Source organism: Silene latifolia, chromosome 11 (genome assembly GCF_048544455.1).
Source record: "Silene latifolia isolate original U9 population chromosome 11, ASM4854445v1, whole genome shotgun sequence".
NCBI classification, from domain to species: Eukaryota; Viridiplantae; Streptophyta; class Magnoliopsida; order Caryophyllales; family Caryophyllaceae; genus Silene; species Silene latifolia.
In genome coordinates, this window is record NC_133536.1 from 200,639,230 (window position 1) to 200,651,290 (window position 12,061).

Consider the following 12,061-nt stretch of genomic DNA (forward strand, 5'->3'; position numbering starts at 1 on the left):
GATGTCCATACTCCTTCACGATGTTGCGCAGATCTTAGGCGTTCGGTTCTTTGTAACTCGTTGTAAGGTGGAGAGTAATGACGGGACGTTGGCGGATCCCCTTATGTATGTATGTGGCTTCTTTGGGATTTCATCGAGAAAGTTGAGGTTGCCGTTAAACTCTACTAAGAAGGTCCCTATTTGCAAGAGTAGGGGTATATTGGTAGATGCAGTTTGTGAAACGGCGAGAGCTAATTGTGATGTTGTTTTTGCTCGGGGTTTTTTTTCAGTGGTGTTGGGGTCGACACTTTTTGTCGACAAATCGGTGATAGGTTACGTCCTCGCTTGTTTCCTTTAGTGTATGATACTGATGGTGTACACGACTACGCTTGGGGAGCGGTGTACTTGCCTTCATGTACCGACAGCGGTTGGGGTGGCTTTACGTCTTTGGTGTGAAGACTATTGGTGGTTGCTTGACCTTGTTGCAATCGTGGATCTATGAGTATTTTCCTATGTTCGGACTGGTCCACCTTCGGCAATTGACCCTACTCAGCCTCGGTCGTGTTCTTGGAGATCCGTTGGTCCTTTCGCTCAAAATGCGGAGAAATTGTTGGAGTATCGGAGGTTGTTAGATGGGCTTACTTGTGCTTCCATTAGGTGGGATCCGTACGGGCTGCGTCAGGAGGAGTATCATCCTCGTACTTTGTATACCGGTTGTATTCGTTTCATGGACATAGCGGAGCCGTACTCACTGATCGGTGTTTACGACGGTTTGGGTATGTGCAGATCATACCCAATCCCATTATGAGATTGACAACGCATCGTCCCGTCGGGTTTAGGGTACGAGGTTAGTGTTGGGGTTGGGGAGACTGATCATCTTTGGGATTGCTGGCAGGATCACGTGGTTCAGCTTTCTCGTAAATCGAGACCAGTTAGCTTCCCGGGTGAGACGGAGCCAGAGTATGAGGCTTGGTTTAATGGGAATTCTCACCCGTTCATCATTGATCCCGACCACCATGATGCCCCCCCGCCACATGAGGATTTTGATATTCCTGCTGAGGTAATAATATTACTTACATTGTTGTAATAATCGATATAATTTTCTTACTTGTTCCTCGATAATGTTTATAATGTTTTAGTTGTTCTTGTCAATTTGCAGACGCACGTGCTCTGTAATGTTTCAGTTTTACGAGGCCAAAAAAATTAAGGATGACAAGAAACAGCTTGCCTTCCTCCGCAAGATGATGAAGAACGTCGGCCCATTGATTGAGAGGGCTGGGGATATCATACGTCAGCGAGGACCTCGTCAAACACCCGGTGATGTTGTTCAGCGTAGATCAGATGGTGTGTACACTGATAGCGACCAAGAGGATGATAACTAGTTTGTGTTTGTTTTCATTTATGTTGTACGGTTTTGAAGACATTTTTTATGTTGGATGATTATGTTAGTTGACTATTTGAACGTTGTTTATTTCAAAAAACATGACGGTTTTAAATTCTGAAATTTCTGAAATTTCTTAAATTTCTTGAATACATAACAACTGATGCAAATTCATACATTTCTGGAAATAGTAACTACTTCATGACAATGGCCAACATAATGAAAACAAACAAATACAAGATACACTTGAAATAAAATTTCATCATCCTTGTCATTTCCGAAATCTCCTTTTTTATACCTATCACTTGCTCTTTCATGACATTTCCACTTGATGCATCATCACCTTCATCTTGACATGCTATATTCAACTTTTTTGTTATTGTTAAATGATTTTCAGTCAACCACGACACAAAACGATCGCAAGGTACGCACTTAAAAAAAGCTTTCTTCGGATTAGTAGCTGTCCCGGAAATCATGATGATAGCGTTTCTTTTACAACGATTGCAAATTTGATTCTTAAAATCAAGGCCTTCAATTGGTCGGGTTTAGGGTTTAGGGTTTGCTATTTAGGGTTTGGGGTTTAGGGTTTAGGGTTTGATATTTAGGGTTTGGTATTTAGGGTATGGTATGTTTTAATTATGTTTTTATTGGTTTATGTTTTAATTATGTCAAAACGCGTTTTAAGGAATGTTTTAATTAAATTACGTTTTAAGTCATTTAATCGGATGCAGAAGATAATAAACTACGATAATCGGATAAATAAAATAAAATATAAGGTACAATATTCGGATATATAATATAAAAGATACAATAAAAGCTAAGATGAACTCGCAAATTCGCGCCATACACCAAACTGATGTCGATACAGGCTATTATAATGATCTACGCTTGCATCATGTACCCAACAATGGGCTAATGGAGGCATAGGTGACAAGGGGCGTACCCGGAGCCGCAAATAGTGGTTTCCCGCATGTAATACCTATAAGACACCATATGGGGTACGTACTCCGGGGGGGGGGGGGGGGCGTAAAGGCAAATAAGTAAAACTACCATTCCAATGTCGACCTTCGGATCGTCAAATGCAGAAATACAACATATCACCCAATTGTACATCGTAGCATAACCATATAGATCGAAACTGTCCATCCAATTACCCGAGCCACACGGTATCTGATCCATAAATGTAATTCTAGCTACCTTCGCATCAAATCTCGCTGGGCCATAGATATTATCACGGTAATCGGGACTACGAATTTCCCTAAGTAAATCTGTTCTAGCCATCGTGAAATGAGATTGGTCACCCCGAACAGCATGTGAGATAACTCGAAAACCACAATGACCGTCTCCGTAAGGATTAAACCATGCTTCTACATACTCGTGAAAAAATGAAGGCAGGAAGTCACGATAAGGAAAATACCTCAAATCACCAATGGTGTAGTCGACCTCAAGAGGTGCGCAATACGTTGTGCCGAAACTCCCCGTAGTCGTGGTAGCAGTGGTAGACGGTGTACCGGGGCCCGTTTGAGTGGACCGGGGGGTTCTATATGGAGTAAAACTAACCGACGGAGTAGAACGGGGAGTAGACGACGGAGTAACAGGAACCGTCGGAGTAGAACGGGGGGTACTAGACGGAGTACGTTGGGAAGACGGAGTACGTACTCGAACCCGTGCACGCGCATGCTCAACGGCGGACGGATCTCTACGAGTTCCCCTACTCGGACGTCCTCTAGGGTTCTCGTTCACCCGAGGCTCGTTTACATCCTCCTCTTGCGGATGTATCTGAGAGTAAAGGGCATCGAACATGGATGATCTCATACTCGAATCCGCATTCCGAATTTCATCGAATAACTCCTCCAATCGATCATCGTCACAAGTCGGCATTGCCTCCGAACCATCGTACTCTAACTTCCTCCAAAATGCATGTAAAACATCAACAGGAACCCGAGATCCGTTTCTAGCAATGCGATGAAGTGAACAAGCACATAACAAACCAAGTGTAGTAGCCTTTACACAACCGCAATCGATCATCAAGGCATCTTCCGTCATCTTGGCACCCCTTTCGAATTCTTCACGCAATTCAATGATGGCATTCTTTGATATTTTATAGGAAAGCCTGGAAAATAATCTCTGAATCCCCACAACCGCTTCTTCTAGATAACTCCAACAAGTGTCGGATCTCAACATGTTGCGTTTCCATCAAAGAATGAAACCGAATCCGGATGCTATCAATCGCCGTTTCAAGCTATTCACCATCTCTTCAAATTCGCATGAGCCGACTCAACCCGGGATGTAGAAGTATTCCCAAAATGACTTATCTTGTTCGTTCTATACTTGACCCATTTTTCCAAGTGCGGGAACCATTGCCTCTCAATATAAGCCGCCACTCCCGCCCATTCCCTTGCCAATTTGCCCCACGCAACATTAAACTTTTCTTCGGTTTCCGCCTCGACAACCGCAGATAAACAAAGTAAAGGTTACGTGCTTAGCCCAACTATCCCGACCCGTGATATCAAGTGCTTTCGTCTCCACGTTAGAATATATATGCCAAAGACATAGCAAGTGAGACGAATCCGGAAAAACAATGGGAATCGCGTTCAACAACCCTCCCTCGCAATCGCAACAATAACATTAGGTTGAACGACATCATTTAGCGGGGCCTTCGGTTTCCGTAGGACCCACAAATATTTCTCCTCGGACTCATGCGTCACAAGAGCATATGCGATGACAAAGCTCTTCCCGACGGGTGTGACTCCAACCATCTCAACAAGCGGAAGACGGTATTCATTTGTCTTGTACGTGGAATCGATCTGTACCACATAATAGTATGATCGAAACATCTTAACGGCTTCGGGATGAGACATGAACACGTGGGTTAGCTCGTCGGTCTCCGATCGGTGACCCAATAATGAACGTACTTATCTTTGAACCGCAAGTGCTAACATCTCATGTGCTTGGGTTTCTCCCTTCTCTTTCCTCGGCCCTTACTTTCTGAGAACGGTTGTAGATTTGTCGCCGATTAGGTCTTGACTTTTCCGGATTCCGCTGATGCAAACCCGCACTAATAATTGCCGGTCTAACGTGAGCTCTAACTTGGGCATCGATATAAGCCAACTCCTCGTCATCAAGCTTTGCAAAGTATCTGTCGCCGTCACAATACAACGTTAAACCATGATTATGAAACCCGGATCTCATCACAAGCTGCCACTTATTCTCTTCTAATTCAACAACTTTCATTGAAAATTTGCAATTGCACCACGCGGTAGCGGTGTTACCCCTCATTAAAGAATCGACATCCTTATTTACGGGACCTTTTCCACCCATCCGACAAACAAAATAACGTTGTCTCAAATTCGTGTTACGACCAACTTTCTTGTTGCTTGCTTTTTTTATACCAAACCCGAGTCGGAGCTCGATCTCATATGCCCAATTAAACGCTTCAGTACTAGATGCAAAAAATCTGGTTGTCGTAAAATGATCTGAGTAATCAACACCGTCTCCATCGTTAATCACCTGCGCACGCATTTCAACAAGTTAGTTATTAATTCAATTATTTGCTACGGGACTAGTCGAAGTAAATATAAAATAATATAAAATTAATACAAACACGGTAATAAGTTATTTTTTGAATTGTACACAACGAGTCGGAAATAACGGAAATTAATTATAATTATTTGAATTGTCGGAAACTATAAAAAATAAAAAATTTTAATACAAAGACGGAAATTAATTATTTTATACAAAACGAGTCGGGAAAAAAAAAAAAAAAGAAAAAAAAAAAAGAAAAAAAAAAAACAACATTGGGCCAGACGAAGGAATCCTTCGTCCAACTCCAAGCCCAGACGAAGGAATCCTTCGTCCAAACCCATCAGGAGACGAGCCCCTGCTTCGTCTGGACTGGGCCTGGGACGAAGAATCCCCACGTCTCAGCTCAGTTCCGTGTTATTTCTTTTTTTTTTTTTTTTTTTTTCAATTGCTTTTTCATATAAATCCGTCACAAATTCTATCATAATTCCGTCTACATTCATGGCATCTATCCTAATTCGGGATTCAAACGATAATAAAACATAAATTTTTAACAAAACTAAATCGTAAACTAACCTCGTTACTATCTTCATTGTTGAAATCGTTGTTAAAATCGTTCCCGTTCATGTTGTTAATTACAAAACCCGACTTTTTTTTTTTGGTTTGAAATATTTTAGTGAGACGGTGACTTGTGTTTTAGTGAGACGGTAATTTCATTTCTGTTTTGAGACGGAAATTGCATTTTGGTGAGACCGATATGGAGGGCAAACTTGGAATTTTACGTTAATTGTCGACGATATTTAGTAATTTGTCGACGACGTATAGCAAGACCCTTTTGTTGTCCTGATTTTGTCATCACTCATGCACATTTTGGGAACTTTTTTAGAAGGTAGCCCATCTTAAAACTACTCCCGATTAAACACATTGAGCTATGAAGTTCTTTTGTATGGATAACCAGAAAAAGAATACACTTTGTTAATATGAGTAATACTTTCAAATTTCAAGCCCTTTAAGCATTGGTTATTTAAGCTTAACGAGGAACCTCTTCAAACCCTTTAAGAACTAGTTATTTAAGTTATTTAAGCTTGCACGGACTCGACCCATAATCACTTCGAATTCAGAGTTTCACTCAACAATTAGCAATAGACCCCATAAGTCCACAAGTTCAAATCATGTACCTAAAAAAACAGGTATCATTGGCGATCACTCCTCCATAACTAACTCTGTCTCCTCTCAAAACGGATAATTAATATTGTGCCTTGACAAATTACACATCTGTCAAATAATTGGGTAGTAAGTAGACTGACTACGTATCCATATTCCATTGTATTACTTACTCACTACTAGAACCTGCAAAGATTCACACTACTATTATTGCCCATATGTATCCACACTGCCATGTGACAAGTTTAGACTAGTCTCCTCCATAATTGACATCCAAAACGTGCTTCTCAATTTCTCACCACCGCAATACCATTTGTGTTCTTTGTTGTATAGGAGTATCTCTTACAATAATTTGTTACTCCGTAAGTAAAACTATCATTTTTCATATAAAAAACTCATTTATTTTTAGTTAATAAAAGGGTCGTCTCATATCAATAAACAGTCTTATTTTATACTTCCTCCTATTCTTAATAACCCTCCCCTTTCATGGAGGGCACGCGAATTAAGGGAGAGAAGTATATGGTAAAGTATTGTAGTGGGGTAGGAGATTGGAGAGAGGGAAGATATTGTGTAATTAAAATAAGTATTGTTGTGGGGTAAAGTGGTTAAAATAAGATAAAGTATGAGTATTGTGGGGTATTGTTGTGGGGTGAGGTGATTAAAATAAGTATAAAAGTTTGCCAAATAAGGAAATATGGAGGGTATTGTGAATAAACGAAAAAAAGGAAATAGGGAGAGTTATTAAGAATAGGAGGGAGTATTTTGTATTTACTGACCATATGTGGTCCGTACGTCGGTCTTACGATAACATTATTCGATTTAAAATAAAAACGACTCAAATATTCTCCACCTCTCATATTTTTCCTTGTTCCATTAAATTTTGTACGTTTATTTTTTTGCACAAATGTTAAGAAATGCCGACAAGTTTATTTTATATTTTCATATGTAAAAAACAATCAAATAGAACAGCCTAAAACAAAATACGTAAAAAATTCAATAGAACATAGTAAATACTCCCTCCGTACCACACCAAAGGTAACGTAGGAAAAAATGGAGTATTTAAGAAAATGTGGAAAAAGTAAGGGTAAAGAGGGAAAAAATAGGTGGGGTATGTAATTGTGGGTTGGTAGGTGGGGTATGTAATGACATTTTGTGTAAATATCAAATGGGTATAAGGATAACTTGGTAATGTTGTGGGCCAAATAAGGAATGTTACCTTTGGTGTGGTACGTCCCTTTATAGTAAGTGTTACCTTTGGTCTGGTATGGAGAGAGTATTAGATAAACTAGGTGCACAAATTCTCATTATAGACGGACACTATCCGTCTATACGTATAGACGGATACCATTTTACCTCACAAAATACTCATTTGCCATAAAGTGGGAAGCACATGGGGGTGCCCCACCTTGTCCCCCCTACCCATTTTATTAGAGATCTTTACCCGTCTGTTCGCTCCACCCATCTATACCAAGACTTATTGAACTAGGTGTTAGTCCCTAGCCCTTAGCATCAGCTTTTGTTTCATCAACCATACATGACCCGATCTGAAGACGTGTATTACTCCCTCCCAGTCACTATAATGTTCCCTCTTTTCCAAAACGGATTATTCAACTAATGTTCTTCTTTCTATTTTTAGAAACTTTTACTCTTATTTTATTCAATCCTCTTTCCTATCACCAAACCCCACACAACTCTTTTACTCTATTTTATTACTTTCCTTTATGTTTTGGCCCCACAATTCTTTATTTAACTACTAATAATTCATCTCTCTCTCCTATCATTAACCCCACACAACTCTTTTACTCCTATTTTAATACTTTTTCTTAAGTATTGTGCCCATATCAAATGAGAACAATATAGTAACTGGAAGGGAATATTATTTTAAGCAATAATTTCTGTATGCAAACCATAAGTACATTAAGCTATTCTTACTTGTGACATTTCATTATCACCATTTTTTTGATGTACCAAAAAAAACAATAACTTTTTTTAATTATTATTTAAAACGATTTTAAGACATTACAAGCTTATGACCCGTCATAATAATTTTTGATATAATTTTTGATGTGCATTTCATATTTTCATTCAGTGTCTCTTAGTGCCGGCCTACTGGCCTAATGTGTGTATCACTGGGCCCTATATATATAAAAGGAGTCATTTAATTTCCAACAGTACGTACTTAATTAAAATCTTAAGCAGCAAATTAAAAATGGCTGCTTTATTCAACCTACAAATCATATGCACTTTTCTGATCATTTTTAGTGTTACAATTCAAGCCCAGCTCTCCCCAGATTACTACTCGTATTCATGTCCGGAAGCCCTCGACATCGTAAACAATGTCGTCATAGAAGCTCTAACGAACGAGACTCGATTGGGTGCCTCCTTGTTACGACTTCATTTCCATGATTGTTTCGTCAATGTAAGTCCATATTTGCCATTTTATCTTACCATATGATTAATTTCTCAATTTTACCATAAGCGAGTCTTGCATGAGTCAGTCTCACATGTCGCAATTTTCATCAAACAATTTGTCGGTGTGTAGTTAACAATATGATCAAATAATAGGGCAACGTATTACCTTTTTGCCTCATTGAAATTTTTCGCTCCTGCTAAATTTAAATCATGACTCCACCCCTTGTGTATAATTGTAGGGATGCGATGCGTCGGTGCTACTAGATGATAACGGTACATTCATCGGAGAAAAGACGGCATTTCCGAACAATAATTCATTAAGAGGATTTCATGTGGTAGATGTGATCAAAGCACAATTGGAGAAGGCTTGTCCAAATGTAGTATCGTGTGCTGATATTCTTGCTATTGCTGCGAGAGATTCTGTTTTTCATGTAAGTTCATTTATATTCTCAGTAAAGTTGCACAAACTTTATTCTCCAAAACTTTATTAATTTTATTTTAATCCTCAATAAAGTAAAAATAGACTTCTATAAATTTAGTCATTCTTTTCTCTCCAAATTGACAGTTACATCAAAATTAAATAAAGTTAGTCAACTTAATTATGATTGACTAATCAACCCAAATTCTTATAAATTTCGGTTTAGTATCCGATCCATGATAGGGTATTATCAGACGATTCAAAGTTTTAATATCACCCTTTCGTATGCACAATGTAAAAACCGTAAGATTGTAAATCAAGTCCGTCAATGATCATGCCAATTGGCTGCTGGCAAAGAAAACTCCCATAGGTCGTAGAAAAATAGGGAGTTATTGTACCTAGGGAAATTGATCATTTTAATCTGCCAATTTTATTATGGGTTTAATTAACCGGTTTATAATGAACAGTGGGGGAGTTACTAGAGGCGGTCACTCTCCTAAACAATGACAATTTTAGTTTTTTAGTTTTATTTTCGATTTTTTGTGTAGTTTACTTTATTATATTAGTAATATACCGTCTTAACGACAAATCATGACTTACTTTACTATATGTGAGACTGTAACGAATAGGACGTACTACTATGCATAATAAATTGTTTATTTCATTACTAGTATGACTTGTTAACGTAGCACAAGTTGGAATTAATGATTTAATTAAGACATTGGAAATGTAATTAATGAGGCTGACTTAATTATACCTACCATATCTTTTGCTGCGCAATTCTGAATTCTTATTATGGAATTTAATAATACAAATTGTGACAGTTAGGAGGTCCAACTTGGGAAGTACAATTGGGAAGAAGAGACTCTACTACTGCTAACAGAACTGCTGCTAATCTCTTAATTCCGGCACCTTCCTCCAATATCACCGTGCTCACCTCCAATTTCGCCAATGTCGGCCTCACTTTCGAGGATCTCGTCGCCCTTTCCGGTATATTACCCTACTCGCTTCTATTTCAATTTTTCAACACATTGGTCCTGTTGGACTTTTTAACCTAAAATGATCATTTTTTACTATAAAATGGTTTTTTTTAACTGATTGTACCATACGACGATCTTACAGTAAATTTTAGGTTGCCACTTGTGTGTATGATGGACGAGATTGGGCAAATGTTTACAAAAGATATGATGAATGATCATATGAATTGGTGGACCATTAAAATTAACAAATTTAGAGTTACATAGTACAAAATGTCATGAAATTTTGTGCTAGATAGTGCTGAATAAGTGGCATGCTTTGTGGATTTCAACTTCCCTTCTTGAATCTCATGAATACATCAACCCCATATGTAACGGAGTACAATGTTGCATGTGTCTAGGATCATGCAAATTTTTCAATTTCTACATTGTTACATGTGAACAATGTAAACTTTCCTTTTTAGTAGGCCCCAATAGTCCAATACACAAGTACGAAAAAGTTCTTGTTTGAAACGATTAATTTCTTTTGAAATGGTTTTGTGACTATTTTGTGGTCAATTGTAATAATAATATTTTAGCTGGTGCTGCAACTAATGGTTAATTATTTTCTAAAAAGTGGTTACATTTGGCTTTAAAATGACCTCAAAACTCGATTTTATTATTTCAGACTAAAATGACGAATATGAAGTCATACCAACTCAAAAATGTGTCGACTTTAGATACCCGATTAAGTTAGATCAACGTTTGTCAACAAGACAAAGTATTCACGGTGCATTTTTATACACAATGCAATTCAAAGAGTGGCTAACAGGATTTGAATTTAGGTTATAAATAGCGAATCTCATAGCAGCTTCACTAACTAACTTATCGACATCTGCAGTGTATGATAAATGTATGTGAGCTGATTTTAGACCCAAGTTATTATTATATCTAATAATTTGTGACAATATAAATGACAGGAGCACATACAATCGGTTTCGCAAGATGCGCAACATTTAGACAAAGAATTTATGGAGACTTTGACATAAGCCCATCATTTGCGGAATCATTAAGAAGCAAGTGCCCAAGAGAAGGAAACGACACCGTTTTACAAGGATTGGACCTAAAAACACCATCACATTTTGACAATTTATATTACAAGAATTTGTTGGTCAAGAAAGGTTTGCTGCATTCTGATCAAGAGATCTATAATAGCAACAAAGCTGATCCTATAGTTAGAAAATTCTCAAGGGATGTTACCAAGTTTTACAATAGTTTTTCTAAGGCCATGATTAAAATGGGTGATATTACCCCGCTTACCGGTACTAATGGCGAAATTAGACGACATTGTCGACGGTCTAACAAGAAGCCCTAATTATTTTTAGTTATTTTTTTTTACAATGTTTAAATTCAATTGTACCATTCTTTAGTCTTACGTATAGATAGAATCATGTTTTACAGGGTTGTAATTAGTCGAATTTACTTTATCATGATCGATTTCATTATTATTATATATGCAACAATTCACCCTTTCCATGACCAATTTATATATGATGCAAGATTGTGGATTACTCCTTCTATCCTAGTGAATAGTTTCAATTTGTTTTTTTATGAAGGGAAAATAAAGCAAATGTAAATTATTGACTGAGATGGAGAGAGTATTATTTAGCTATTTACATCCAATATCGTAAAATCATATTCCATGTGATTCTTAGGAATTGCTTCAATTGATTAAAATAGTCCTTACAAATCTTAAAAAGCGGGGCAATTCTCAAGAATTTAAAGAAGTAGATAAGTATCTTGTAATAGACCTATACAGGTTGATAATAAACCGTCTTATATAGGAATTTGTGTATCATATGACTTAGAAAAGAATGGTGATGACTAAAACAAGGACATCCCTAATAATTCAGAAGTTCTTAGATCGCATCTCATGCATTATAGACAACAAATTATTGTTCTTTTTCAGAATCTTTTATAGATGATCGTATAATTAAAATAATGTATAGGCATAGTTTAATCTACGTACGTACGTAGACATTCAATGTAAGAACACTACTTGGTTATCGAGTGGAACACTAATATGAAATTCTAAACTAAAATAAATGATAGGCATGGTCAAACTTTGTGTTTCCCATCCAACTAGTTTTTCTTTAGACGGATGTATCCATTAAAAATTAAGACGGATTAAATATGTTAGGTATGGTCAAACTTTGTCCTATCTATATA

At 37.5% G+C, this 12,061-nt stretch overlaps 2 protein-coding genes across 2 annotated transcripts; one reads left to right on the forward strand and one right to left on the reverse strand.

Moving 5' to 3' along the window:
- Nucleotides 1–1,470: 1,470 nt before the first annotated feature.
- Nucleotides 1,471–3,544, reverse strand: LOC141614670 (uncharacterized). The gene is made up of 2 exons (XM_074433414.1): nucleotides 2,411–3,544; nucleotides 1,471–1,554 (listed from the first exon to the last, which is right to left on the reverse strand). Exons 1-2 carry the CDS (start codon nucleotides 3,542–3,544, stop codon nucleotides 1,471–1,473), a joined length of 1,218 nt encoding a protein of 405 aa, XP_074289515.1.
- Nucleotides 3,545–8,190: 4,646 nt separating this feature from the next.
- Nucleotides 8,191–11,375, forward strand: LOC141612312 (peroxidase P7-like). Its single transcript, XM_074431053.1, has 4 exons — nucleotides 8,191–8,465; nucleotides 8,698–8,889; nucleotides 9,701–9,866; nucleotides 10,813–11,375. Exons 1-4 carry the CDS (start codon nucleotides 8,256–8,258, stop codon nucleotides 11,205–11,207), a joined length of 963 nt encoding a protein of 320 aa, XP_074287154.1. The 5' UTR covers nucleotides 8,191–8,255; the 3' UTR covers nucleotides 11,208–11,375.
- Nucleotides 11,376–12,061: the final 686 nt, after the last annotated feature.